This window comes from Poecilia mexicana, unplaced genomic scaffold (genome assembly GCF_051168715.1).
Source record: "Poecilia mexicana isolate PSO_F unplaced genomic scaffold, ASM5116871v1 scaffold_17, whole genome shotgun sequence".
Classification (NCBI taxonomy): domain Eukaryota; kingdom Metazoa; phylum Chordata; class Actinopteri; order Cyprinodontiformes; family Poeciliidae; genus Poecilia; species Poecilia mexicana.
This window is the reverse complement of record NW_028263386.1, coordinates 15237474-15264644: the sequence shown is the minus strand read 5'-3', so window position 1 is coordinate 15264644 and position 27171 is coordinate 15237474. Positions and strand designations below refer to the sequence as shown.

At 41.1% G+C, this 27171-nt stretch overlaps 1 protein-coding gene across 1 annotated transcript in view; it reads left to right on the top strand.

The window, feature by feature from the left end:
* arhgap21b (Rho GTPase activating protein 21b) overlaps positions 1-26818 on the top strand; it is a 33069-nt gene extending 6251 nt beyond the window's left edge. Inside the window, exons 3-24 of the mRNA XM_015005690.2 lie at positions 3840-4022; positions 4137-4158; positions 6382-6474; positions 6736-6814; positions 6895-6949; positions 10642-12199; positions 15463-15609; positions 15799-15901; positions 15988-16030; positions 16293-16418; positions 16509-16808; positions 18326-18387; positions 18510-18655; positions 18736-18875; positions 18996-19154; positions 19242-19320; positions 19416-19489; positions 19590-19679; positions 19770-19937; positions 20190-20295; positions 23700-23731; positions 23932-26818. Coding sequence (XP_014861176.2) covers positions 3840-4022; positions 4137-4158; positions 6382-6474; positions 6736-6814; positions 6895-6949; positions 10642-12199; positions 15463-15609; positions 15799-15901; positions 15988-16030; positions 16293-16418; positions 16509-16808; positions 18326-18387; positions 18510-18655; positions 18736-18875; positions 18996-19154; positions 19242-19320; positions 19416-19489; positions 19590-19679; positions 19770-19937; positions 20190-20295; positions 23700-23731; positions 23932-25440 — 5274 coding nt within the window. The 3' untranslated portion in view covers positions 25441-26818. The remainder of the gene's footprint in view (positions 1-3839; positions 4023-4136; positions 4159-6381; positions 6475-6735; positions 6815-6894; positions 6950-10641; positions 12200-15462; positions 15610-15798; positions 15902-15987; positions 16031-16292; positions 16419-16508; positions 16809-18325; positions 18388-18509; positions 18656-18735; positions 18876-18995; positions 19155-19241; positions 19321-19415; positions 19490-19589; positions 19680-19769; positions 19938-20189; positions 20296-23699; positions 23732-23931) is intronic.
* The last annotated feature ends 353 nt before the right edge of the window (positions 26819-27171 follow it).

Below are 27171 nucleotides of genomic sequence, written 5' to 3'. Positions count from 1 at the left end.
TGAATCACACTGTAGTGAGCAATGAATCTTAAGGGTTAGGTCACTGAAAAAATGATTTGCACAGATTTAAGACGTTGAAAATGTGTGGCAATTTAGTAAATTACGTAAAATTCCTGCCGTACTTTACGTCAGGAATTTTAGAAATTTAGTAGACTGCAGGACTTAGTCTACTTAATACTTAAGTATATGACACATGTAGCATGAATAATGATGCTTCTGACCCTGTCTGGAGCTCCAAGGCTGATACGTCAAGGACTTTGCCCTCTGTATCATTATCCCTGGCTTTTCACAGCATGGTGCTCGGTTTAACTGGGATGTGGCGTAGAATTTAGCAGCCAACAGAGAACCAAGTTTTCTCACATTTTGAGGTTGTGGCATTTTCAGGTCTGATGTCATGCGACGTGATAATGTGACATTCAATAACATCAACAGAGCTTTTACGTGCAAAAGGTTTAAATTAAGTGGAAAACGGAAATTGTGTTTTTGTCAGTGTGCCTTGTATTTGGGCACTAAAACGTGTGGCGTATAAACAGCTGTGTATGTTCAGTAAATCATCCGATTCTTAGAAGTGGCTTTGATGTGGTTGGTTTCCCTCAATCTCAGCCTTTACAGTCTTACTTTAAATGGCCGCATGTGGTGAGGAATTAGCTTGGAACATTGAGCATTTGACAAAGATTGTTATCTTCTGTAAAGTTCTTTTAAATGTGAGCATAAAGTACAGTAACGCAAACTGCTATTATTCCTTCATTATTGTTCAGGCAAGCTATGAAAACAGCCCAGTTTATTAACATGTAGTCCTTAAGATTTTACAATATGCATTTAAAACTGGAGCTCTAATATCCTCAATTTTAACTAAGGGGACGTGCAATGTTTTTAAAAATCTGTTTGACCAGCCTACCAGGTTGTTTTAACCTCAGCATCATTCATGCACTTAAAAAATGTCATGCAGAGACGAAAGCGCATGCTATAAGTTTTCATGATTAAGTTACCACTGCTAACCAGACTAATCCTGCTAAACATCGTTGTAGGAGACTAAAGGAAGTTTAAATGTGTAACTCCTGTCACCATTTTGTCTTTTTTCTGTCCAGTGATTCCTCTGTTATACACTTCTCAGTGTTGTTGCCTCTACTAACGTGAGAAGCTAGACAGTGGTATTTTAAACACTTGTTGTAATTCCCAAAGAGAAATTGAAAGTCACAGCTTTACAATAACTGGAGGTCTGTAATTGTTGCACTCTAATTCAAACATGAAAATATGTTTTTGGAGAATTACCTAAAATTGAGAGTTTCATCTGGAGTTTTTTTTTTTTTTTACTGGAAGTATAAAGAATGGTTTCACTAGAAGATGTGTTTACTGTGAAGTGGTATCCTGGTGACCCTGACATAGAGCAGATCACTTTTCATTTTCAGGAGACATCCAGCTGAGAGACAAATGTTCTCCCAGCTGCCTCACCCAGCACAAATATCATTCTGGCATTCTAGTGATTCATGAATGACTGAGAGGCATTCACTTGTGGACAGGAAAGGAGAGGTGTGTCCTTTTGATGTTTGACTTCCTTTTACTCCTTTCTGTAGCAAGTCGGCTTTTTTCCTTTTTGTCAATTTTTCCTTTGACCTCTTGCCGCGCCGTCTCAGCCTGCTCTTTCAGGTTTTCCCAGAGGTCCGGTCTGTTCTCTAACCATAGCCGTTGTACTTTATTTCGGTTAAACACAAGAGGGAACCACGGGAGAAATGCAGGTCTGGAATTTATTGACCTGGAATGTCACAGCATTAACTTTGCAAGTGGCAATGCTAACACCGCAAGGCATGTGTCTGCGAGGAGGCCCACTGCCCCTGTCTGTCCGCACCTAAAGATCAGAGGAGTGGAAATTACCCTCTGCACTGCCTTCTAAATCAGATCCAGTATTGTGGGTCCGGCCCACCCTGGAGACGCGTCGGGCATCGGTGCAGGCATTTCTGACGTCCTGCTGATTTATAGCCCTCACCACAAGTACTACTTAAAGGATGAATTTCAGTGTTTGTCTACTTCCTTAAAGACACTCGGGGATCCAACACTGGCATAAGCTTAAATCTGAAAGTACCAGAGTTGCTGAATAGACAAAGCTTGTTTATACACGGTAAAACCTGTTTTGCGAGTTTCATCAAAACACGCGGATGGCAGCTGCACCTGCAGGTCTTTTTTCCCAGCCCACTTAGCCGTACAGTCGGTTCTTATTCAGAGGCATGCACGTTTGAGCTCCTTCATATATACTTTATAGCTAAACTTATCACTTCTGGTGTGCTTTGGCTTAAAGTGTTTGTTCCTTTCATAACTTTGCTGCTGAAAAGCAGAAATGCTGCAAGATCCGAGTTAGGTTGCAACGAGCTTATTAAAACCTGCTTTGACACGGCACACACCTCCAGGCACAAACTGTATTTGCATTAATTCAGCAAGTGTGAGAAGTAATGTTCTCTTTTTATTAAGTTTCTGCACGCAAACTGTTCCTTTTCTTTGTGCTTGACTTATTCTCTGCTTCCTGTTAGAGCTGGAACAGGTGGGAAGCATAGTTAGACTTATTTGCTTGAAACATGTTTGTGCAGATTTTACATGTCCATAAGCAGGTAAACCTCTAGTAAAATCTTTGCTTTGTGATCTACTCGGTTATTGCAGCATGTTGCACATTTTTTGGGTTTGACATTTTACTCAAATATCTCAGCCACAGACAGAGATACAATTAATGCAAGCTCATCAAATTCCTCACATTGTGGGGAAAGGTCTGTCCCTCTGGGGGTTGGGAGAAATGGTTGAAACTGGTTGGGGGGTTGTGGAGGGAGTCTGCTTGTTTTTGGTTTAACATCTAAGATATCCCTGAACATGTACTGTTGCAGGGAAACGTAAGTAAATTTGTTGCTGCTGCTACACGTGTGAAACAACAAAGGTGTGAGGCCATAAATAGGCTGTAAACACAGGAGTGTGTGTCCTTAAAATGTGAGGGCTGACATGCTCTGTTCCAGCTGTAAACTTTGCTCTTGTTGTTATTCCAAACTTACAATATATCCCGCTTAAAAATGAATCCTACTCTAAAATTTGCTGCACTAACAATTACACACTGACCATAAAAACACAACTGTATGTTTAAAGTTTGAATTTCATTTTCAGAGATCCACAAATAACATTAAAAAAAAAAAGCATTTTCTGCTCTGGGTGTTTGGTTTTCGTTACAAAAACTGACCTGATCAGTTGGCATTAACAAAGACGAAGGAGGGGACATCATTCTGTTTCATTTTCATGTGTTTTAATTATTTTCTTGAATGTTTTACAATCTTCTATACTCTTTTAACCTTTTTCTTGTGGTCATTCATAATTAAGTATGAACATTTGATGGAGCAATTAAAGTAAAAACAAAAAATATACCGATTAAGAGGGCGGTGGGGGAACAAGATAAATATAATTGGATTTACTAAAAAGAATTCTAAGAAGTTGCCTTATGGCTAATATGGTTCAGCATACAGCAGCATGCTGTAGCTTTTTTTTTTTAGAGGATAGTTTCTATCTTGATTAAATAACAACTACAACATCAGCAAAGCAAATAGAAAACCTGACAATGACATGTCCTATTGGTGTAAAAGTATTTAAGCAGAAGGAGTTTGTTTGATTTCATAAAAAAAGTGTTGCTAGCAGCTTTAGCATGCAGCAAATGAACAAGAAATGTCACGTTCGTCCTGAAACTTATTTATTTATGGTAGTTTTGTTGTCAGCTTTGAATCTTTCTAAGAGCTCTTATTTACAGAAGAAAGCTGTCTTAACGGATCAGAAAGACTTTATGCTCAATAATTCCTACGTCTGTCTTTTCTGTGCAGAAGGACTCTGCAGAGAGGCAAAGTTTGGCTGATTGTCCTGCAGTGCAGTACTCCACAGAAGAGGAGCCGTTCGCTTGGCCGAGGCCCAAAACCGTGCGCTTACGCCGCACATCCCTGGGGTTTGGGTTCACTTTGCGGCATTTCATCGTGTACCCGCCAGAGTCGAGCCTGCACTGCTTCCCGGTAAATGTCGAGGTTTTCTTTGATTTATTACCGTGAGTCAACAAAAATCCACATGAACAAAATTATGTGGCCATAAGCACAACAGTCATGCTGAGTATCTTTGTGCGTTTACAGGAAGAAGATTGTGGGCGCAGAGGTAAGCAGAAAAACTCTTTAAACTTTCTGCTCTGATTTACAACCGAGTCAGTGTGCTGACTTCACATGACGCCACAACCATCCATTCTGTAGCTGTTTCTGTGCTACAGTGACCAACTTCACATTGTTTCAGTTTATTTTTATTTTGTAACGCATTAAAAAAAAAAGAGCGGCTCTGAATTTTCCATGAATTTTTTTTGCGTTTGACCATTTTTCATCTTTTTTATCTTAATCTAACAAGTGAAGCATTAAACAGGCCCTGGTTAAAATATGACAGTTTCTAAAATATTCTGTCACCTCTTATACAGCTTGGGAATGATTTCAGTAAAATGCTGGAGAAAGTCAGCAGGGGGCAGTCAGTTGAAATCACTTGTTGCAATTCACAAGATGACGTCACATGAAACATCACAAATGAAAAATGTTCGTATCAAGTAAAGCATACCACATACCTGATGGTGATGCACCACAGCAAGAGTTTGGATTTCCCTCATTCCAAGATACAAGTTGGTATGATTTTAATTTAAATTTGGGATAGGGACGGAGGACAGGAGGATGGAAATTTTTTTGCTTTGAGCCCATGACTCATTTTTCCACTGGAAATCTAAACGCCTCACTTGATGTCATGTTTGTTAGGCAGGCCCAACACAGTGACGCAGTCATGAGTATTTTGGTTTTAGTTTATATCCCTTTTCCTGGTAGCTGTGTGTTTCGATATTAACGTCCTGTAACTGTGAAGTCAATCTTTCATTTAAGCACAGATAGCAGATTATAATCGACATTTCCTTCCTTCTTTCACAATATCTTTTTTATTTTAACAATGTGGAAATTAGTTTTAACATTTGCTTACTGGTAACTTCCTGATTTCACTTTTAGCATAGCAAAACTTTGTACAGGTAGGCAAGAATGATCAATTTCTATGCTGAAAGTAAACTTTCAACTAATTATCTTTTTTTAAAAGGCAGGTATGTCTCATAAACTAATTACATCTCTACTAATAAGTCATTTTAAAGTGTCAGAGAAAGTTTTTTGTTTCAGCTGGACTTTTTGAGGGGGAAATTATACTTCTGTTTGGATTTCTCCATATATATATATATATATATATATATATATATATATATATATATATATATATATATAAGGTTGTTGCACCCAAGCTGTGAAGAAGACATCAGTATTTCATTATTTATATTTTTTTCCAGAATGAAGAAATAACATAAGTAGTTTGTCTTCTTCTGAATTGTGATTTGTAGTGTCAAAGTGTCTGTTCACGCATTAGTTCAAGAATAGAGTCCTTGAAGAAATGGAGCTGCAGCTCCAAAACACACCACCAGAGGGGGTGTGTTTCTTCCAGCTTTAGTTAACAGACTTTTCTGTTTATTATGTAATGGGAATTCCCATGATATGATTCTTTGTGATTAATCTGTTGTGTTTAAAGTGTACAAAATAAGGTCACAAGTTTGTGCGGTTTGGAGCTTAAACAGGCCGTGGAATCATTTGGTTCCTTTTTAAGAGTCAAATAATGCGACTCTTTTAATAAGGTAACTGGTTTATAAGTTTGTTCTCCTCCTTATTTGAGTTATTGACTATTGTGTACATTTTAAATGGCACATACAGCCACAAACGGTCATGCGATCTCATGCTCAAGTTCACGTCTGCTGGACTTAGCGAGGTAGTGTGTGCTGACTCACCACCAGAATGTTAACTACTGGGGAAGTATTTTAGCCACTCTCTGGCTGTGCCCACAGCTATTTCTCAGTTTACAAGGAAAGAGTGGGAGGTGTGCAGCTGAGCACTCTGTCACTCTTTCTCCTTAGTTTCTTTTGCCCCGCTCCTCCTTTCTTTCTTTTCTCCTTTTATTTCCGTGGCCATGCAGCTGCTAGGAGACACGGGCAGCATGAGCAAACAGGTTTTCCTGTGTTTGGTCATTCTGATCCTTGTCCGTAAAACCCCACAGATTGACTCTATTAATGACTCATTGTCTGTCTTAGCAGTAGACAAGAATTATCCCAAAACAAATACCCAGGTACTAGTTTTCAACGAAACTGTGTTTGTTTTTCTTTTATTTCTTGCAAGAGGCATTTTTTTTTTTTTTTACATTTTGTTTTTGGTTTGATGTTTATTTTTTCCCCATGCTATAATATATAAAAATAGGCGCATTTAAATTATAATTTGTCAACATTTTAAGCAACTGGAATAATTAATTTTCATTTCTGTGTTTCCCCAGGGAGGCAGAGAAATAGGTTAGAGCCAATGGACACTATTTTTGTGAAACAAGTCAAGGAAGGGGGTCCTGCTCATGAAGCTGGCCTTTGTACAGGTAATACTCAGTCAGCATGAACTATTTTCAGATTATTTTTTAAAAGCCTGGACATTTCCATTCACAGGCAGAAAGACTGTAAGTAGAGGCGTGTTTAACCATGTTTTCATTGTGCTGTTGCTGATCTGCTAATCAGCCAGCAGGTGTATAGTTTCTGCTGATTTTTATGCTCCTTTTTGTTTTCCTGTGCATCTGTTAAATGCTTTATTTGCTTAGCACACTGCTTGCAAACCTCTGGATGAGACCTCTGTTGTTGAATAGGTGATCGAATAGTGAAGGTGAATGGAGCCAGCATAATCGGAAAAGCTTATTCTGAGGTGATAACTTTGATCCAAGACAGGTAAGATGGCAAGAGTTTGATTTATTTTGGTTTATTTGGCGCAATTTTTCTGTTTAAAAACTCCCCTTTCCTTTTTTCAGTGGTGACGTTCTTGAGCTTTGTGTGATGCCAAAAGATGAGGACGTACTGCAACTGGTGAGATTGAGTTTTTCATCATATCCTAAAAGACTATGAAGAAAAAACTGTTTTTTTTCTTTTTAAATTTGGAATAACTTCTGGTCCATCCTGGAGCTGTTCTAGTTTTAAAGTGTTTATGTTGGGGCAGTAGTCATGAGATCCAGACATCCAGCCTTTCCCATCAGAACTCTCTATCTGGGCCTCCTAATCAGGCCATAAGAGACTTTCTGTCCTCCAGAACTGCAGCTGACACCACTGCGGAAATGCCCTAAATTCACTGCTGGATGATGCATCACAAAAATACACTTGGATGACATTAATATGAGATAAAATATATACTCCAGCTTTGTAGGTCTTGGGTTTTATATTAAAGGTTTTATATATTTAATAAATATCTGCAGAAAAGCACTAGAAAATTTAGCAAGCTGTCTGACTTGGACAAAATAGTATTATCCAAACTTATAAATAAAATGTGTTTCAAATGGTTGCCTTAACTCCTTCAGAAATTAGCAGCTTATTATGGCAGCATGAACGTTACAATTAATTCACATTTAATCTGGTGCTTTTAGTAATTAGGCTAATCTTAATGTTCGTGGCAAACGTTCTTGCTTTTCTTCACCAGTTTTAAACGAACCTTAAAAATGCAATGCCATGACACTGCGTGTGTCCCCCAAGTGTCACAGAGGGAAACCCTCTTACCTTAACAGGCTTGAAATCTCATCATGAATCTTTTATGCATGCTGCAGGGAGCCGTAGGTAGCTACTATCGATTCTGCTAAATCAAGATGTTCTCTTCTGTTCCATATCCAGAGTAAATCCATTGCAGATTCTTTTTGGACAGAAATCAATTTCTAAGGGCTTTTTATAGTCTGCTTGTGGGTTTTTGATTTGAACATCTATCCATACCAACAAACCATGGCGTTCTTTTTGGTCAGCTACAGTTTTCACCTTGTAACTTTGTCTTTCGTGTTGCTGAATCATGAACTCTGACCTTCACTCAGTTAAGCGGCGTCTTCAGTGGTTTAGGTTTTGTTGTCATTCTTTCACAATCTCCTGAATGAGTCCATGCGTTCTTGGAGTACATTTGGTTGATCATCCGCTCCTTTAAAGGTTTACCTCTGTTCCATGTTTTCTCTGTCTGTTAATAGTGGCTCTCCCCTTGGTTTGTTGGAGTCCCAGAGCCTTAGAAATAGCTTTGTAACACTTTCCACACTAATAGATGTCAATAACTTTCTCATCTTTTCTTGAATTTCAAGATCTTGTCAGACATGATCTTTTTGATTCTGCAGATCTGGCAGTTATCAGGTAATCATGAATAGGAAATACACGATTCAATAAGATGAGGCCCTTATATTTTCTTTCGGGAAAATATAACTTTTTGATAACTTTTCCCTTAATAAATTAACCTGATTTATATTCACTCAGGTTGTATTTGTCAGCTATTTGAATTTGTTTCATGATATGAAACATTTAAGTGACAAAAAGCAAAAAACAAAAGCGGAGGAAATTTGCAAGGGTGCAAGTACTTTTTCACAGCACTCTGAGAAAATTTCATTTTTCATTTTTAGTAAGTTCATTTTGTCCTCTGTCTTATCCAGTTCAGTGCTACTCCACCCTCTTCCCTGAGCGTCCTCCTCCTGGCTTGCTTCTTTTTCTGTCTGTAGTCATTTATGCAGTTCACTCTCCTACGCTGTGTGCTGTGATACCTCTCACCACATTGTTTCTCAGCCAATGAAAAACGGCAACACGGAAATATCTGAGGTGTACACAAGCAAACTATGATCTTTCTGCAAAAATCAGAGGATTATCGCAGATGCTAGCGGAGAGACACGACACTGTAGGCGGCAGCAAGCACTGAGAGCTTGGAGACGGGCAGCAGTTGCTTAGCAAAGAGAGAGAGTAGAACATTTATGGAGCAGAAAAGGGAGGGAATAGTCCGCTATAAATCAGAGGAAACAGTGAGCAGGGAAAACGGAGGGGAAAGCGTGAATGATGAGCTTAAACCAGAGGATAAAATCAGCTGACTGCTCTGTGTTTCAAACAGGTTGACGCTTAGTGAAAAAAGGAGGGAGGAGGGAGAAGTGGGAGGGGGAGCTGTACCATCACAGCTGAATGTATAATCAGCAGCTGCTGCTTCTGTCATGTGAGCAGTAGCAGGGAGGGAAAAAGAGAGAGAGGGCGACATAGACTGGAGACACCTTGTTCAGTTAGCGTAATATTCTGTTTGAAGATGGATGAAGCCATGGAGACCTAACAGCAGTTTGGGAACCATGCTTCAGCTTCTGCCACCTCGACCAGGACAGAGTGTCACAGGCAGGTTGTAACGTGGCAACCCTTGATACATCTTTGCTTTCTCATCCTTGTGTGCCGCCGCTGCAACTCCAGTGTATTTTTAGCATGTCAGTCCCAGGCTTTGCTATGGCTGATTCATCTTCTGTGTTCTTGGAACCAGTTATTTTTCTTACAATATGTGCTTTCTGCTCTGCTGTCATCTTCTTCTTCCATGATTCCTCAATGCTCTCGTGTTCGTTTGCTGTAATGGCAGCCTTTCTCTAAAGAAACAACTAATCTGGTAAGGAAAGGGTACAATTGGTACCTGCCACATGTCGTACCTGCTGTATCATTTTGCATGTGTCATGCGTGTCATCAGCATCCCAGGATTTCTTTCGAGTGGTTGTAAATTACTACCACGCAGCTGTCTTGGATTTATGTTTATGATCAAATATGTGATAAGTGGCTCAAATGTTTAGACTGCAGACATGGCCGATGCACTGTGCCTGCAGTAGCTGTTAGATTAAAAGCTCGAGTTGGCATCCAGCTGGAATCTCAGTGAAGCCTCGCCCTCTTCCTCATCTTTTTATGTCGGATGTCATCAGTTTCATAAAGGCTGCTGACCTCTGAACTGGTTACAGTCATACTTAAAAAGGGAGGAACTTAGCTTAGCACTGATTGCTGTGGTTCGCACAGTTTTATTGTAAGGTTGTACTGTAACAGGGCCAAAGTCCTCATACCTTTCCTTAGTGCTTGTTGTGAGTATGTTGTGAGTAGCAAAAATAGATATTGTTAACCTTTATATTTTACGTTCCTACTTTGGATTTTTTTTTTCTTCTTTTTTTTGCTAGGACTGTCAGGGAAATAGTTTAGACTTTGTACTAATCCATGATAACTAGGAAAGATAATTATAGCACATTCGGTATGAGACCTCGGCATCCTGCTGCCTGTAAGAGGTTAGTCTGTCAGTCTGAGGTATGTAACTGTGATCTGTGTGTCTGTCCATTTTGTGATTGTATTGTGACTTTTTTTTCCCTCCAAATATGATGTTGTTCATAGTACTTATAATTGAATGTATTTCTGTGTCTTTGCCAACAGTGGCAGAGACTATCCTGACCAGTAATTTAAAAAATTGATGATAAATGAGCAGCTGTTTAGAAATAAATGTTATTTTTTTCTGTAGTATGAAGTGAGCTATCCACTAGTATTACCAAATCAATTCTAAATAAGGAGCAGATGAAGAGCTTTGACACTGCTCAGCTGTTTGAAACGCCTCCTCTCACTCACTGAAGCGGGCACTGCCTACACATGCGTCCAGTAACATTTTCAATATCACACTTGACTTGTCTTTAAGCATCAAGCGCCACACTGTTTAATCTTGCACCCACTTGCTGTTTGTACGCCTCTCTTGTAACATGGCTTTCTTGCTCTGTCTTCAGGCCTATTCCCAGGATGCCTACCTGCGTGGCTACAATAGCTACAGTGGAAATGCTAGTCACATCCCTGACCCACCAGTGGTATGCTACCCCAGAGTAGACTGTAAGCCCACGGGCATGGCCCAGGCGACAGACCCGTCGGGGCAGGTCTGCCGGGGTCCAGCAGCATCTCTTGATTATGGGTATCGTAAGGAAATCACCGTGCCCCCATCTCCTCCACGCCAATATTCCAAAAGCCAAACAGCGGTGTGCATGCGCAATGACAGCGTTAGGACTGTGGTGGTTCCTCCCAACTCGGCACACATGGGGCGTGTGGTTTCGGCACAGAGGGTTGATTTCATGGACCCTGCCTATGTTAGGGGAAGACCGGGGTCACTGGCCCAGTATCCTTTCCCTCGAAAGGCCGACATCTATCCCAGCGGTCCAGGAATGGTTCCCTTTGCAAGTCAAGCACCTAACTACCCAGGCAACCATCAGAACATTGACTGGCGCACTTACCAGACATACAGGGAGTACATTGACAACAAAGGTATCCATTCCCATGGTAGTCGGACAATTCAGGAGAGGTTGGACAATTTTCGAACTGCAGGTCAGCCCTCCTTTGCAGCTGCTTCTCACATTCCCAGAGGAGACTGGGTTCCTAAAGGGATACGGCGCAGGAGTACCTCCCATGAACGATCATACCACGGACCTCCACCCCATTTTCAGGTTGCCCCACGCAGTGCTTCACAGGACCGGATGAGGAATTCAGAGAAAATAAGCAATCCAAGGAACTGGCCCCCTCGAAGTGTGTCCCAAGATGCCCTGGTTCTGAAAGCTCGATCTCATTCCATAGACTATGTTGAACCTATTGAGCTGTCTCGGCCCAGTGAGAGGAGAGCAGGGTATCCAAGGGCAGACCAAGGCACAAGGCCCAGCCGGCAAGCGATGCCCAGAAATGCTGTGCCCTTCAGGCCTTCAGCTGGATACAGCAGCGGTATGAGAGGAGCACCAAACCCAAATTTTTTCTCTAAAGGTCCAGATTCCCTTCAGACGCGCTCCTCACCAATGCTGTCTGACATGCTTTTTGGGAAAAGCACTGAACATTCTTTTACCAACCAAAGAGTTTCAGTCCCAGCACACCATCTAGGCCACACGAGCCAACCAGGTCAGAACAGGATGCGGTCAGAAACCATACAGATCTCTGAGGCAGGCAGAGACGCAACAGTAGTTGGAATGTGGTCTTCGTCATGCTCTGCTGCAAGAGAGATCCCTCAGAGGCCTGGCATCCTCAAAACAGCCCACCAAGATTCTCAAAGTCAGGTAAACGGTCAAAGCCCCTCAGAACCTGCGGTGGTAATGAGGGAGAAACCTCACGGTGGAAAGAACCCCAGCCCACTGCGGCACCCCTCCTATATCCTGGCTGTGAACGACGAAGGAGCGGACTCTACGGCAGACGTGGCGGCTTGCTGGCTTCCAAACGATACACGGCGAGAGATACATATGCGCCGCCTTGAGGAGCAACGTCACAACTCCTGCTCCAGCAACCTGGACGAGTCCCTGGACGCCATTCCATTCATCGGTAAGACAGTAATCAGTTTATTGCCTCGCTGACCATGTTGGCATGGCAACTGGGACTGTAGCAAAATGTAATAGAATAACACTGTAAGCGCTATTATAAGAGTTTCAGTAGACGCATGACGAACAACTTAAATTTAACAGTTGTTTTATTTGATGGGCTTAGGAGATTCAGAGGTAAACTAGCCTCTATAGGGAGACGTTATTGATCAGAGTGGATTTGAGATGCTTTTGAATTAACCATGACAGAGTAAAGTGGTGTTTGTAATGTAGTGAAATCCCCCCCTGTTAATGCATTGTTTGCCTGGATGCTGTCTCTTGACAGTGAGCTCATAGTGGTCGAACAGCAGAGTAATGGATGCTGCGGTGATTAAATTATTGGGATCTCAGAAACTGCGGTCTGAGGGTTTACAACATTGTAGGGGTTCAGAGCCAAAATTGACAAAATTTCACTGGTTGTTTTTGTTTTACACTGTAAGTTTTCTCAATATATATATATATATAAAAAAATATTAACATCCGTATTTGCCTGGGTGTGAGCAAAGTACTACATTAATTGCAGTGCTAAAAGAACATATAAATTAACATCTCTACAAAAATTATCTTTCAAAATATCCTATATATTTCTGTTAATTGTTTCCTTGTCTGTTATCCATTATGTATAGTGAATATTTGTCTGTCCTTCTGTTAGGCCAGAAAGGCCAGAAAGAGTCGTGTTTTAGTTTTGTCCTGAGTTCAGCAGTGAGCCGGAGTCAGCCCCCCTCTCCAGACATAACATGTTTCATGCCTTTTAGCTTTCTCAGTGAGGGCTTGTCCATCGTACAGAACAAGCCGACCAGCATCTCACACACATCACTGTAGGCCACACTTCTCTCTTAAAAACCAAAAAGAACTCCTACTACATGTCATAAATCGTTGACGTCTTAAAGCAGATAGCGAACACCTTCATTTTCAACAGATATTTTACATAAACATTTCTTGATTTTTGTTCCTCTTAAATTTTCTGTAATTTTCAATCTGAAAAGTAGAAATACGCAGACTGGGCTTGTCAGCATAACCATCTGAAAATCTCTGGTGGGATTTGAAAAAGGTGGTCGCAACATGCTAACCCAAAATATAAATGAACAGGACGCCTCTGGTCAGAAACCTTGTGCCAGAAACTGATGTCTAGCTATGAATCAGCTTTGTTTCAGATTAACTGGGCTCTACTAAATGATAAAGATGCTTGTCATGAAGTTGTTGAATCCGTTTGAGACTGCAGTACTAAACTAGCATTTTGTCTAATTTGGATAAAGGTTGTTAGGTCTGTTCTGATGTTGGTTTGGTCTGACTTTAGTTGAAAGTCCAGGTTTGGACAAAGCAGACAGCAACTGTGATTTTTTTTGTTTTTGCGTTTTATTTATTTAACCAGATGACTTATCCAGAACAAATTCTCATTTACAATAACAACACTGCGGGATTTGTATCTCAGTTAAGGAGAATAGTGTTTTAAATTAGTAAAATTTCATGCATTGCATTTTAGGTTTTCCTATTCTAAATATGAAAATGTTTCAAACCCCTGAATTGGGTATGATCTCTTCTGAATAAAAGCGATCGTTGCCTAAGATGAACAAGGACAAAATTAAGAAAAAACATGACAAAAGGAGGATCTGAATGTTCTCTGAGATCACCTTAGAAGCACAGTTTGCTTTTTTTAAGTTAAAGGAAGAGCAGCTATGCCTCCTGGACATGGCAGAAAAGGGTAAGCTGTCAGTGACTTTCATCACATTCCTGAGGAGGCAGGTGGTCAAAAACCCTCAACTGACAACAAAAGACCGGCGGCAGTCTTAGAGGCAGCAACCATTGAAATTTCAGCTAAACTAAATGCTGAAGAACTCCTTGTCTGTTGCAAAGATTTTCACCACTGCTGACAAAAAAAGCATCAGAAAAAAACACGACTCCTCTTTGCTCACAAATATATGGATAAGCCAAAGACATTTGAGAATTCTGTTCTGGTGCAATGAATCAAAATTTTAATGTTTTGGCCTTAAGAATCAACAGTTTGTCTAAAGGACAAATAATACATTGAAAAGAACATTGTGGGCAGTGAAGCATGGCAGTGTTTGAGTGACCCTTAACGTCCGTAAGTGCTTCATTTCAGAAGCCCTGGAAGATACTAGACCGGTCAACATAGCCAACTGGAAATCTGTGGTGGGGTTTGAAAAAAGTGGTTGCAACATGCTAATCACTTCATGAGACTTGGGGGGCGGGGGGGGGATTCCTCAGGCACCTTGCCAACAGCAGGAGTCTTATCTATGAATCAGCTTTGTTTCAGCTAACAGGGCTCTACTAAATGCTAAAGATGCTTGTCATGAAGGGGTTGCAGAAGGCAGTTTGTAATTTGGATGCAACTGTATTCTCCCAGTCAGAAACAATCTCACACACAATTGTTTACAAAGATTTTTCGCATGAGGGGAGATGGAAAAAAAAAAAAAAGGAGAAGATGAAATTCCTTTACCCCTAAACATTGGCATATCCATAAGGCCCAGATTTTGCTTTCTGTTCTGTCAGTCTTAAAGTATTCATATTTTTTGGGATGATTTCATGGACACCCAACCTCTCCGTTAAATCTTTAATTCTGAATCAGCACTTACACTTTCCTGCCTGGTAGTTCTTGACGCAGTAAAACTTAACTTCTGTTCTGCAAAGGCTACTTCCTACTGAATCATGTTGTAAGCACCACTTCATCGCACATTGCTCTTAATTACTGTAGGTTGCTTTTTTAGAAGATAATACAAGACTGTTACCCCCTAGAGTTTATCAATGATGGATATAACTTTTAAAAATAGCCTTAGTAGAAGCCTTGTTAGAGAGATAGTGGCATCCTTATTTCTATGCCCGGTTTCAAAGTTGGGTTCAGGCAGGAAGTAGGACAGTTGCTTTTAAATTTAGCTCCAAAAGCCCCTTGGCTACGGAGAACAGCTTTGTACTTTGAGCTGTTTCAGGCCTAAAGAGCCCAACGACAGTTGTTGATGGACATCTTTAAAATTAATTAAAAAGTGCATTGTAAAGCTATCTGTTCCGCTGTTTTTCTCCTCCCTTGAGAAATTCCCTCAGATAATTGCTAAAGTAACAATCTTTTCAGTTTAGCCCAGGGAGTCTAAGATCCAATGGCCTTTTGTAATGCAGGCATATACAGTGCATAGAAATGCATTGTACCTGAGAACAGAACGATTCAAAGTTAATTTGCTTCTCTATGCTCACACTGAATATTTTATCGATTCATAGATGAGCCAGTCAGCCCCAGTGTTGACCGAGAGGCTGCTCCCATCCCTCCCTCTGCTGTGATATCTGTTGCACCATCCATAGCGACAGCACCCTCCAGTCAAGGCTCACCATGTCCAACTATTCATCGACAGCTGTCACATGACCAAGGTAAATGCCATTGGGTTGGCTATTGCCATTATGGTTAATAATAGTGCATTTCTTCTTTTTTTTTTTCTGTAATATCACATCATTGTTTTGTCTTGATAGATGATATTGATCCTGGATTTAATGAAATTTTTTATGACATTTGGGTTGCAAAATGAACTGTAATTTCATATTTGTACCGTCTATGTTCAGAGTCTATGCGAAGTGCTTTGTTGGACTCAGACTCTGCTAGTAAAACAGAGCGATCAAAGTCTTATGACGAGGGTCTGGATAACTATCAGGAGGAGAGAAGAGGGTAAGTTCATGCTGAGATTTGTTCTTTTGTCTTTGGCAATTCATATTAGTCTGACTTGGCCTTTTTCTTTACCACTGTGAAAAAAGATCTACAAGCAAACATATGGCCAGTTTCAGAGGCCTGAGAAAGGTAAGGAGCTAAAGAACCATTTGATGCACGTCTCAAAGTTATGAACTTTAATGCACTCCATTGTATTTCAAAAAGCCGTAATTTTCTAATATTAAATCTTTGTTGTGCTTACGTGGTGAAAACAATTCTTTTAGGTTTGGATAAGTCTATTCCTCTCTCTAAATCGTTGTTGTATGTCATCCTCCCCTCTGACTCAGTTTCATGTCATGTTCTACTGTCATGTAGTAATGCCAGAAAATGTCTTTATTTTTCACTCTTCCAGACACTGGACGGGCATAAACCCGCTGGGGACTCTGGATCTCGTAGAGAGTCTTCTTTAGATGTATTTGCTGATTCTTCCAAAGAAGGGCTTCTTAACTTCAGGCAACTTAGCACAGACAAGAATAAGGTACTCTGTCATGCCCAAGCACTCCTGCATGAGCCCCGTTCATTACTCAAAAAATGTGACATTTAAGGACTTCTGTCTTTCAATTTGCAGCGTGTTGGTGGAGGCATGAGATCCTGGAAACAGATGTATGCTATCTTACAAGGCCACACCCTGACCCTCTACAAGGATAAGAAGGATGCCCTGTCTCACGCCGCATCCCAGTCTGATGAAGACCCGCTCCGAATTAGCATCAAGGCCTGTCTGATTGACATCTCCTACAGCGAAACGAGACGCAAGAATGTGCTGCGGTTAACCACCTCAGACTGCGAGTATCTGTTCCAGGCGGAGGGGAGAGAAGACATGCTCTCATGGATCAGGGTCATCCAGGAAAACAGTAACCCAGATGAGGAGGTGTGTGTGGGCAGACAGATTCTTGTTGTGTTTGTGTGTGTGTATGTATGTGTGTTGCCAAGTCAGATCATTAATTACCATCTGATGAGTTGACCCTCATGCTGTCATTATTTCCTCCACTGATATCATCAGTGTGGATTGCAGTAGCTGTTTAATGGAGGACAAAAACAAGCTGCCTGATAAGATTTTACAAATATGTGTGTAACCAAAACACAGACCAGTGATGGGATAGGATCAAAAGCATCATTTATAAAATGGCCAACAATGACTTGAATAAAAGCTGGTTTCAAACCTGTTTTACCTGAGTGGAAAAAAAAGGATGGGTGTGAAGGGGAAACATGACAATAGCCTCAGTTGATCACAAAGACTTCTTTCAGCTAGATACTTGGAGTGGTCTTTGTTCATCATAGGCCAAAAAGGATGTTCGTTCACCCATTCATTCATTCACTCTAGTTACATAGAGTTTCAGACTGAGGGCTTTTGACTATCAGACTTTTTAAAAATCATTTCAAGGTTTCTAGAAGGACTGAAAGTATTTTGAAAGTCTTAAAAGTTCAGATATTGACCATATTTTCTATATAGGGCCTAAAATTACATTTAACTGATTCTTAAATGTGTGTGTTTCTCACTAAGTGCTTTCTTTTAAAATACATTTTACAGACAAATGCACATTTTTTTGTTACATTTGTTATGGATCTTGTCGATCTCTTCAGGTGTTTTTGTTTGCTTTACACTGTGACAAAACTAAAAGGCCATGGCCATTCACACACCTTCTACTTTATCTAATATTAGTTGTTAGTTTTGAATTACCTTGTTAAATGAACTTATCCAAGTTGTTTTTTGTAATTCTTGTATGTGCACAAATTTAAATCATGGAGATCTTAAAGCTCTCAGAAAGTCTCAAATTTACCAAATATGTGCATAAACCCTTATTGCACTTTAAATACTTTTAAGTTTTAAAAATTATCATTTGGATATTATTATCTAGTACGTTTTTATGTTACTTGACTTGTAGTGGTCGTTTTTTTATTTTATTTTTTTTAACCTGGCAATATCATCTGTGTCCAGTCTTGATTTAAAAAAATCAAAATTGGAAATGTCCAGCACCCACTAACGTCCAGTTCTGTTATATCAGCCTGACTGAGTGGTTGATGGGATCCTATCGAAACATTTTTCTTTTACAGCTTTTGTGCTTCCTTTGACTTTAAGTTATTACTAAAAATAACTTAGAAAATGCTTCAATTAGTAAAAGCTTTCACACCAGAAATCTGTCTGGTTGATGCCACCTCATAGACCTTAGAGACGTTCACGGATTAGAAAAACATCAGTTTTTTTTGCTTCCTAGTGGATATTCGCCAGTCACAACTGTGGTAGCAGAAAATTCACAGATTCTGGGTATAAGATTATTTTTTTGTGTGTTTTTTATTGTTATTTTTTTTAATATGAATTGTCATATGATTTTTTTTTTACATTTTACATTATCTGAGTCCTCACTTGATTTTCTCTTGTTTTTACAGAATGGTTCTGTTACCAGCCAGGATTTGATCAGCAGAAAGATAAAAGAATACAACATGATGAGGTATACAGGGCACTGCATTGCCCCCTAGTGGTTACCTAGAGCAAGAAACAGCTGTTTAATTTGAATGCCAAACAAAAATGAAGACTCTGTTTTAATCTGTCTTAATTTTGTATGTTGACCAGTGCTCCCAGCAGCAGATCAGAGCCCTCCCCTAAGTCCTCTCGGCAGTCGCTCAGCATCAAGCAAGCATTCCTGGGAGGCAAAACAGAAGGCCGGAGCCACAGCTCCCATTCGCCCAGAACGGGAGAGGATCGAAGGGCGATGAAAGGTAACATCACCAGGATCATTTACGGTGGTTAGAACATCTGTCATCGCAGGTGGCTCATTTATTTCTGGGGCCTTTTACAGATGAATCAAGTCCACCTCGAGACAGGGGAGCCTGGAAAATCGGCATAGCCGGGATCATGAAGAAACCATTTGAAAAGAAGCAAGCCGGCATCACTTTCGGTGTCCGCCTTGAAGATTGTCCACCTGCTCAAACTAACAGGGTGGGTTTTTTTATTTTTTATTATTATTTTTTATGTCTGTATGATATTACTGTTCAACAGTGCGTCTTGTTGCGTTGTTGTTGAAGTATGCGAAGTTATGTCCCACCGATTGTCGTGCAGTTTGTTCCGCTGCTCGTGGAGGTGTGCTGTCAGGTCTTAGAGGAGCGAGGACTGGAGTACACTGGAATCTACAGAGTTCCTGGAAACAACGCTGCCATCTCCAACATGCAGGAGGAGCTCAACACCAAAGGCATGGCCGACATCGACATCCAGGAAGACGTGAGTGACCGACGGCTTGCTTGTCTCATATTGTCCTCTGTATGACCTGCTGCCATGCAACTCTGCTTATTTTCTAAATCTCTACAGAAATGGAGGGACATTAACGTGATTGGCAGTCTATTAAAGGCATTCTTCCGAAAACTTCCAGAACCTCTGTTTACAAATGGTAAGATTATAAAAGTCAAAATATAGTAATAGCTTTGTTTTTGTGCTTCTACCAAGTTATTTTGTTTTTGTTGTTTTTTTCCGTCCTATTTTTAGAGAAGTATGATAAATTTATTGAAGCCAGCAGAACAGAAGACTCAGTGGAGCGTTTAAAGGAGCTCAAGAGGCTGGTTAGTGCATTCTGACATAAGGGACATTTAATTAGCATTAGCACTACGTGTTGATTGATACCGAAACTATCTTCTCTTTTTTTTTTTTTTTTTTTTACAGGTCTATGAATTGCCCACTCATCACCTTGAAACTCTCAAATTCCTTTGCGCTCACCTAAAAAAGGTTTCCGATAACTGTGAACAGAATAAGGTCGGACCTGCCGCTGTCAGATCCTGAGTTTACCCCTTTTAAGGATTTTGTCAAATAACCTGACTCCTCTTTATCTGGCGGTGTGTTTAGATGGAGCCTCGCAACCTGGCAATCGTGTTCGGTCCGACTCTGGTCAGAACGTCGGAGGACAACATGACCGACATGGTCAATCACATGCCAGACCAGTGCAAGATTGTTGAGAACCTTGTCCAGCAGTTTGACTGGTTCTTTATGGAAGACGGCAGTGAAGATCCAGTTGTAAGTGGAACCTTGTTGTCAGTATGCTGCAAAAGTACTCAGATCCTTTGAACCGTTTCACTTTTTACTACCTTACAGCTGCAGTTTCTGCACCAATCGCAGTCTTAAGGCTGCCGATTCGGATTTTCGGTGGCCTCCAACACCTTTTGTGTTTTCTTTACAGTTAGCTCTTACTAGACTGCATACTTTCAAATAAAATGCAGTTGAATATAATTTTCCTCTCTTCTTCTGTGTCCCTTGTCGATCCTGCAGGCTGTCGTCGAGCAGGAGAGCACAGTGCAGTCTCAGCCTGTGCCCAATATCGGCCACCTGCTCACTAACATCAGCCGGGTTCCTGCCTCTTCCAGTGAAGTCTCAGGTAACTCAGAAGCAGCTTTTCCTCTCGGCAGCCATATTCTGTATGCATTATAGTAGCAGATAGAAATGTATCAAATGAGATAGATGATAGTTTGAATTCTGAATGTTATAAAACGTCTCTTAATTGTTTTAAATACTTTTAGTGAGAACAAAAACATCAGCTTTGTTTTTGTGAGTATTTTTACAGCAAGTTTTTTCAGTCATTTTTCAGTGTATACCATCAAGTAGCTTAATCACTGAACAATTGCTGAGAAACACCTTGCAGCAAAGCTTTTTTTTTTTATTGATTTATTTTCTAATTTAAAATCTGTTTTTGTTTTGTCACCATTTGTTTCTTGTTTAGTTTTATTATTATTATTATTATTTCTGCCCATATAAATTTGTCCAAGTTTTATTTCTGTTCATTTCTTTGCTTTACTCTTTTTTTTCTGTGCTTAAGTCTTTTTTTCTCCCTGTGCTTTTTCTATGTTGAATGACGACTCCTTTTCTTTCAGTTCTTTTCTTCCCCTCCTCATCATCTCTCGCATAATCCCGGCATGTTCTTTCCCAAAGAAAATCTTGAACGAGACAAAAAAAACAAAAAAAACATAAACAATGGAAGTTGTAACCCTTTCTGACCTGTGCCCTTCTGTGTATAGTGTGTTCTTTCTCCTCCCTTATCCTTGTCCAGCACTCACGCATTACCCACTCTTGACACAGGCCAAGTGGGCGGCGTCTATCACTCGATGGTGTCCCTGATGGACTCTGTTTTGTCAGTGATGGACAGCTGGGACTGTAGGAAGAAGGACGAGTGTTGTGCCCAGTGTAGCTGCCTAGTCTGCAGTAACCCGCAGCTCTTTTAAATTTGGCCGAAAGGAGGAAAAAAAGATAAAGAAAGAAAGAGAAGTCGATGTTTGTCATTGTTCCTGTGCTGTGCACATCTCATATTTAAACCAGTACCCTAAACTGAGGGGATACAGAGCCACGCTGCTGCACTTTCTCTGAAAGCCCTTCTGCTGTCTCTTGTTGTCTTTTAAGCTGATCGCAAGGACAAGTAGCATGGTACGGACATCCTCAGGTTCTCTTCCGGTTGTGTGGCATAATCTGTCATGATGTCTGAGGGCGGGGTCGTGGGGTCGGGACTGAGCTGGATGTTCCCCGGCACACACAAACAAATCCACTCATACAGCCACATCCCAGCCCAGTTCTAACTAACTGATGCAGAGGCGTGCAGGCGTTCAAGTCGCACATCAAGTGATCGTGAGCATGTAGATGGAGCCTAAATTGTCTCTACGTGATTTTTTTTTTTTTTAAACTTTTTTTCAGGTGCCGCCTTTTGTTTTATTTTATTTGTTGTCTGTGGTGTTTTTATTTGTACATTTTTGTCTCTGTTTTACATTTCCCGACTTCGCACCATTGACTACAGACGCGCCTAGCTGTACAGTACGTCATCTCTTTGTGTTGCATAACTCTTGAGAACCACGTCACTCACTTATTGTGTTCCTAAAACCACAAAGGGGAGAAAAGAAAAACATCTAGGATTTGTTTTAAGTCTGATAGTGAGGTTGTTGTTTTGTGACTCCTACACGGAGTTTTAATTAGAAGAACAAATGATTTATGAACCAGTCGGTTTTTGAGGCTCAGTGGAGCTGTCCAGGTCGTTCGTTGCTGTTTGTTCAACCTGCAGCTTATTTAGCTGAACTTCAACAATTTTTTTCAGATTAAAATAAGTCCAGCATCCCACTCTGTTCTTCCTTTTGTTATATCTAAATATATTCTAATTTCCTTTCTTCCTGCTGTTTTTTCTTCTCTCCTTCTTTGTAACTCATTTCTTCCTACCTTCCTCCTTCATATCCAACATCCTTTCTTGTCTCACCACCTCTTCGTCCTTCTCCTTCCATCTGTCTTGCCCCCTTCTTTGTGTGCTTCCTTTCTTTCTTTGGTTCTTCTTCTCTCCTTTCCTTGTTTCCTTCCTCCTCACTCTATTTAAATAACCATAAATACGTCCTGAAGTTTTACATTTTCTATCTTAAAATAGCCTTAAAGGACTGAGTGTTCTGGAAATTTGAGTTTGGAAAAAGTCCTGGAAACAGCAGTTGTACTTTGTATTGATTAGCAACAGACTGGAGTTTTGATTTTAAAATCTGCTTGTCGGGGAAAGTCGAACTGAAAACCGTCAGACTTATCAGTGCGTGTCCAGCTGTAAACCATAGAAGTTCATTTAAGAGATTTTTTTTTTAATTCAACAATGAAAATTAAAGCACATTGATCAGACAAAAAGAAAAGAAAAAAATGCTGCAGGTTTCTATGTAGAGAGAATTTTATTGAATCTAACAGAAAGTTAAGATATTTAAAGATTATTCCTACTAATGCATCATGTTGTTTAAAACCTAAAAACAACATGCGTCATAGAACAGAAAAAAGTGGGATGTTTCACTTAATTAACATAAAAGTATTTACTGTTCAACCTGCTGATCACCTGTTGGAAGAAAAACAAAACTGGTTGATTTTTGGATTGGATGATCATTACATATTCCTGTACATTTTCGGCATATTATGCAGTTGTAGGATTTTCTTATTATAGTTTGATTTTTAATCTCGTGGCTTTTTAGTGCAAAAATATGAAGTAAAACGTAGCATTTTTAAAGTGTTTCGATAAATTACTAGACTTTATTTGAATCCCCCTTTTGTTGCTTTTTGGAGTCATAAGCAGGAGTTGCTATAGTTTCTGTGCCGTCCAAAGCTTCTGTAAGTACTTGTTTAGGAAGGCATATTAGTCTGCTTCTCATCGTTAGCTGCAGTTTAAAGTCTGAAGTTTTGCTGCACACTATTGTTTTGCCTTTTATGTTGTTCTTAGTGACAGACTACACGTTTAAGCTCACCGCAGGAGCTCTCTGAGCGAGACAAATCCGTTACATTGAGGCTTCCTGTAGCAGCTCTGCGGTATCGCTCACAACACACTCACCGATCCGACACACTCAGGGCCACCTGAAATTTCCCCAGTTAGAGCAAACTCATTGACTCCCCCTCCTCTGTGACGTCTTGAGTTGGGAAAGAATGTCTCCAGCTGGTCGGTGGCTACATGTGATGCTCTGTGACTGCCGTGTTTGTCCCCGATGTGCCGTCGTTCCATCGATACATGAGCATGAGCTGCTTTTTGTGTCGTTTACTGCCGGGTTTTTCACCTCCTCTCCATCTCAGGCACCTTCTGCTGCTCTATTCACTTTTTTGCATTTAGTGCTGACTTCTTGATTCTATTCCTGTGTCGTCGTCTTCTTCTTCTTCTTCAATCAGAAATGTGTCATCTGCTTTTGTCCAGCTGCGCTCATTATGTCCATCCTGTCTCTCTTAATCTCTGCTTCAAGTGTCTTGTTTTTGTCATTTAAAGCTCCTTCGTGTACTGATGAGTATCTTGTTTTTGTGCAGACACGGCATGTCCTGACTCCAATAAATCCAAGGTAAAAAACCCCCCAAAACATTTTAGTACCTCAGTACCTTTAATTTAAAAAGTCTAACTTGTACATTTCAGGTGTTTCTTGTTGTGTGGTTTGATAATTGATTTCTCAGAAAAAAAAAATGAAATTTGACCATAGATTTTTATTTTTTTTAAGCAGAAATGTATATCCAAGACTATAATGTTTTTGTTTTCTGTCGCCAGGGCTTGTGGATTTCAGGGAATCAGTGTAGCAAAGAAATGCTGCGCTCCTCAATCTTCGCCAACCGGAAACGCAAGAAGAATAAAGAAAAATCTCAACTCAGCAGCTCAGACGATGACCTGGACTCTGGTTTCAACAAAAAGGAGCTCCCAGAGGGGGGTCAGCAGCCTCTGTGGTCCCAGGTCAGCCAGGCGGAGGACAGCGGCCAGACGGACGAAGATGGCGAAAAAGACAAGCACAGGAACAGCTCGGAGGAAACCATCAGGAAAGACTCTGAGTCGGTCGCCTCCCTCCCTGGAGAGCACATTCCCTCCGGCCATCAGATGCCTCCATACGCCTCACCTTCCAGTTCCCCAAACCTCAACTACCGCATGGCGGTAACGCATCAGTCGTCTCTGTCAGACCCGCCCTCCAACTACGACGACACCGTGTCGGACCTCGGTACGATGAACAGCACCAGCTCTCAGGCCTCGGTGCCCAGAGCGAGGAGGAACAAGAGCGCGGTTCTGGGCGCGGACGCGTGCCCCGGTGGGCTGGGAGCCGAGGTCTGCTCCATCACCTCGGACTACTCCACCACGTCCTCCATGACGTTCCTGACCGGAGCCGAGACCTGCACGCTCAGTCCCGAAGTGCAGTCTGTGTCCGAGAGCAGAGGGGGCGAAGACGCCGACGACGAGAGGAGCGAGCTCATCAGCGAGGGCCGGCCCGTGGAGACGGACAGCGAGAGCGACCTGTCTGTGTTCACCATCGGGAAAGCGGAGAAGAGCGAACTACCGGAGTCCACCCGACCGCTGCCGTCGCACAGGCTCATCGAGTGCGACACGCTGTCCAGGAAGAAATCCAGCAAGCAGAAAACCGAAAGCGAGACCTCTCTGGACGACAAAGATCCCAGCAGGTTGTCGCAGGCTGTGGGTTCGGCAAAAGGTCGATCCAGCGGGAGTCTTAGCTCGTCGTCACGGAGCGAGCTGGATAAAACAGAGCCGGCGTGGAAGCTGAAGATAACCGACCGACTGAAGGTCCGCCTGCGAATGTCCGTGGACGACATGTTCGGCGTGGGCAGCCAGAGGAGCCGATCTCCAGAGGGGCGCAGTAAGAAAAAGAACATCAGGCGCAGACACACGATGGGCGGGCAGAGAGACTTCGCAGAGCTGTCCGTTCTGGGGGACTGGTCGCAGCCGGTCGGCTCGCGCTCAGAGCTGTCAGCCGTAGATCGGCTTAAACCAAAGTGCAGCTCTCAGGACTTTTCCATCGGGGATTGGATTGCCCGCGAGCGCCACCGCACCAGCAACCCAGAGGTCAGCCTGGACCTCTCAGAGCAGCTCGGGGCGCTGTGCGGCTCAAACTCCCAGAACTCCGGCGCCCCGTCCTCCTCCGAGCTGGCGCGCGGTCCCGCTGAGGCGTTAAACGGAGAAATCTCACAGAGCAAAAATCTGAGCCTGTCAGCCACCGCTCACCCACATAAACTCACCAGTTCCCAGGTGGTCCATTCGCGGTTCTACCAGTACCTGTGATGCGTGTGTGTGCGCGTGTGAAACGTATTCCTGTCTCTATATTCTCTGTCACGTGACCAATGTTGGTGAATGAGCATGTTTACAAACGTTGTCTGGAGTGCGTCTTTTACCAGGTGTGAGTGCGGTTATAAAAACAGATGAACCATTTATCTAACCTCTGAACAAGGCATGGAACAAATGTTTATATCTTTTTAATTTTCTCATTTTTTAATGACAAAATAAGTCAAAAAAAAAAAAAGGACCTGTTGCTAATGAAGCGATGAGCTAGTGAAGTATGTTGAAGGATGAGTGAACGCTGGAAGGTGAAAGGCTATAAGGAGGATCCGACTTAGAATAATAGGAAGTAGTTTAAAAAAAGAAAAGTACAGATTTTTAGTATCGCAGAGGAACTATTTTTGTGTTAAGGAAGTTACAATGTTTAAAGTCAGCGAGGCTGTCGGTAACCAAATGAAGAATGTACAGACATGCTTGCTGTAATACTGACTAAAAGCTTTACATGCTTGTTTTCATTCTAAAGTGTACATATTCTTATTTTTCTGTGTACTTGAAGTGTGTTTTTTGGTACAGCCTGTGTGCGACTGACTGCCTACAAGCTCTCTGCTGTCAAAGGGGCCTTTCCAATGGTAAAAAGGTGACCAGAAGACACTGGACTTATGCAAATAGTTGAAACGGTTCATGTTCATTCCTGCTGTGTGGTTGAAAAAAAAAAGAAGCAGTAAACGTGTCAAGCTGTGCTTTTAGACTCGATGGATTTTAATGGGTCACGCATCTCTCAATGGGCGGCAGTGGAATCAAATGAAAAGCTCTGAGGATCAATCAGGAAAAGAAACGATTAATTACAAAAAGAAAGTGCCTCACATTGAAATGTTAAGGGTGCCATACTGTCTTTGTTGAAGATGTTGCTGTGAATGACTTTTTTTTTTTTTTTTTTTTTTTTTTTTTTTTTATCGACTCAGTCATTCTGCTGGTAACGAAAAAATGCCGAGCTTCCATTCTTTAGGCATTCCACTCTGGTCTTAAAGGTTTTATACACCCCTCTCGTTTTTCGTCTCTTGGTTTTTAACGGCACTTGAATTTGAAATGTTCATCGTGAAAATTAAGAGAGTAATTTAAATGTGCAAATATGCCATGTTTTAGCTGCTTTACTTTGCATCTCCATCAGATCACGGGATTCAAGTACAGTATTGTAAAACGATGATGATGGTGGGTGTTGTTGGCAGTTTGGTACTTCTCTGTGCAGAGAGGTTCGCCGTGGGGAGACGGAGGAGGGATATTTCATTGAGTGGGGTTATTTGTATGGATATAATGTTCCTCAGATTGTGAAGAATGTGCACAGACTCCTGAAACCCTGGAAATAAATTTTATGGTAGAAATTCAAGTGTGCAGTATGTTTTTTTTGTTTTTTGTTTGTCATTTCTTAGGTTTCCATGTATATTTTTATACTAATTGATGCTATATGAATATTTGATGTAAAAAATGACATATGATTTGAGAACTTTATTTAAAAATGTGGACCAGTACCAGGAAAATTAACCAATTTAAATTAACTTGAATTATAACATTGATACAACGCCAATTATAATGAAGTTGGGACATTATGTGAAAGAAAAACAGAATGTGATGATTTATAAAACCTTTTCAGTCTATATTCAATTGTATAAAATTCAATATAGGCCTAATCATGCAAGAAGCTTGTAGGACGTACTACAAGCTTTCCAGGCATTTTGTAGC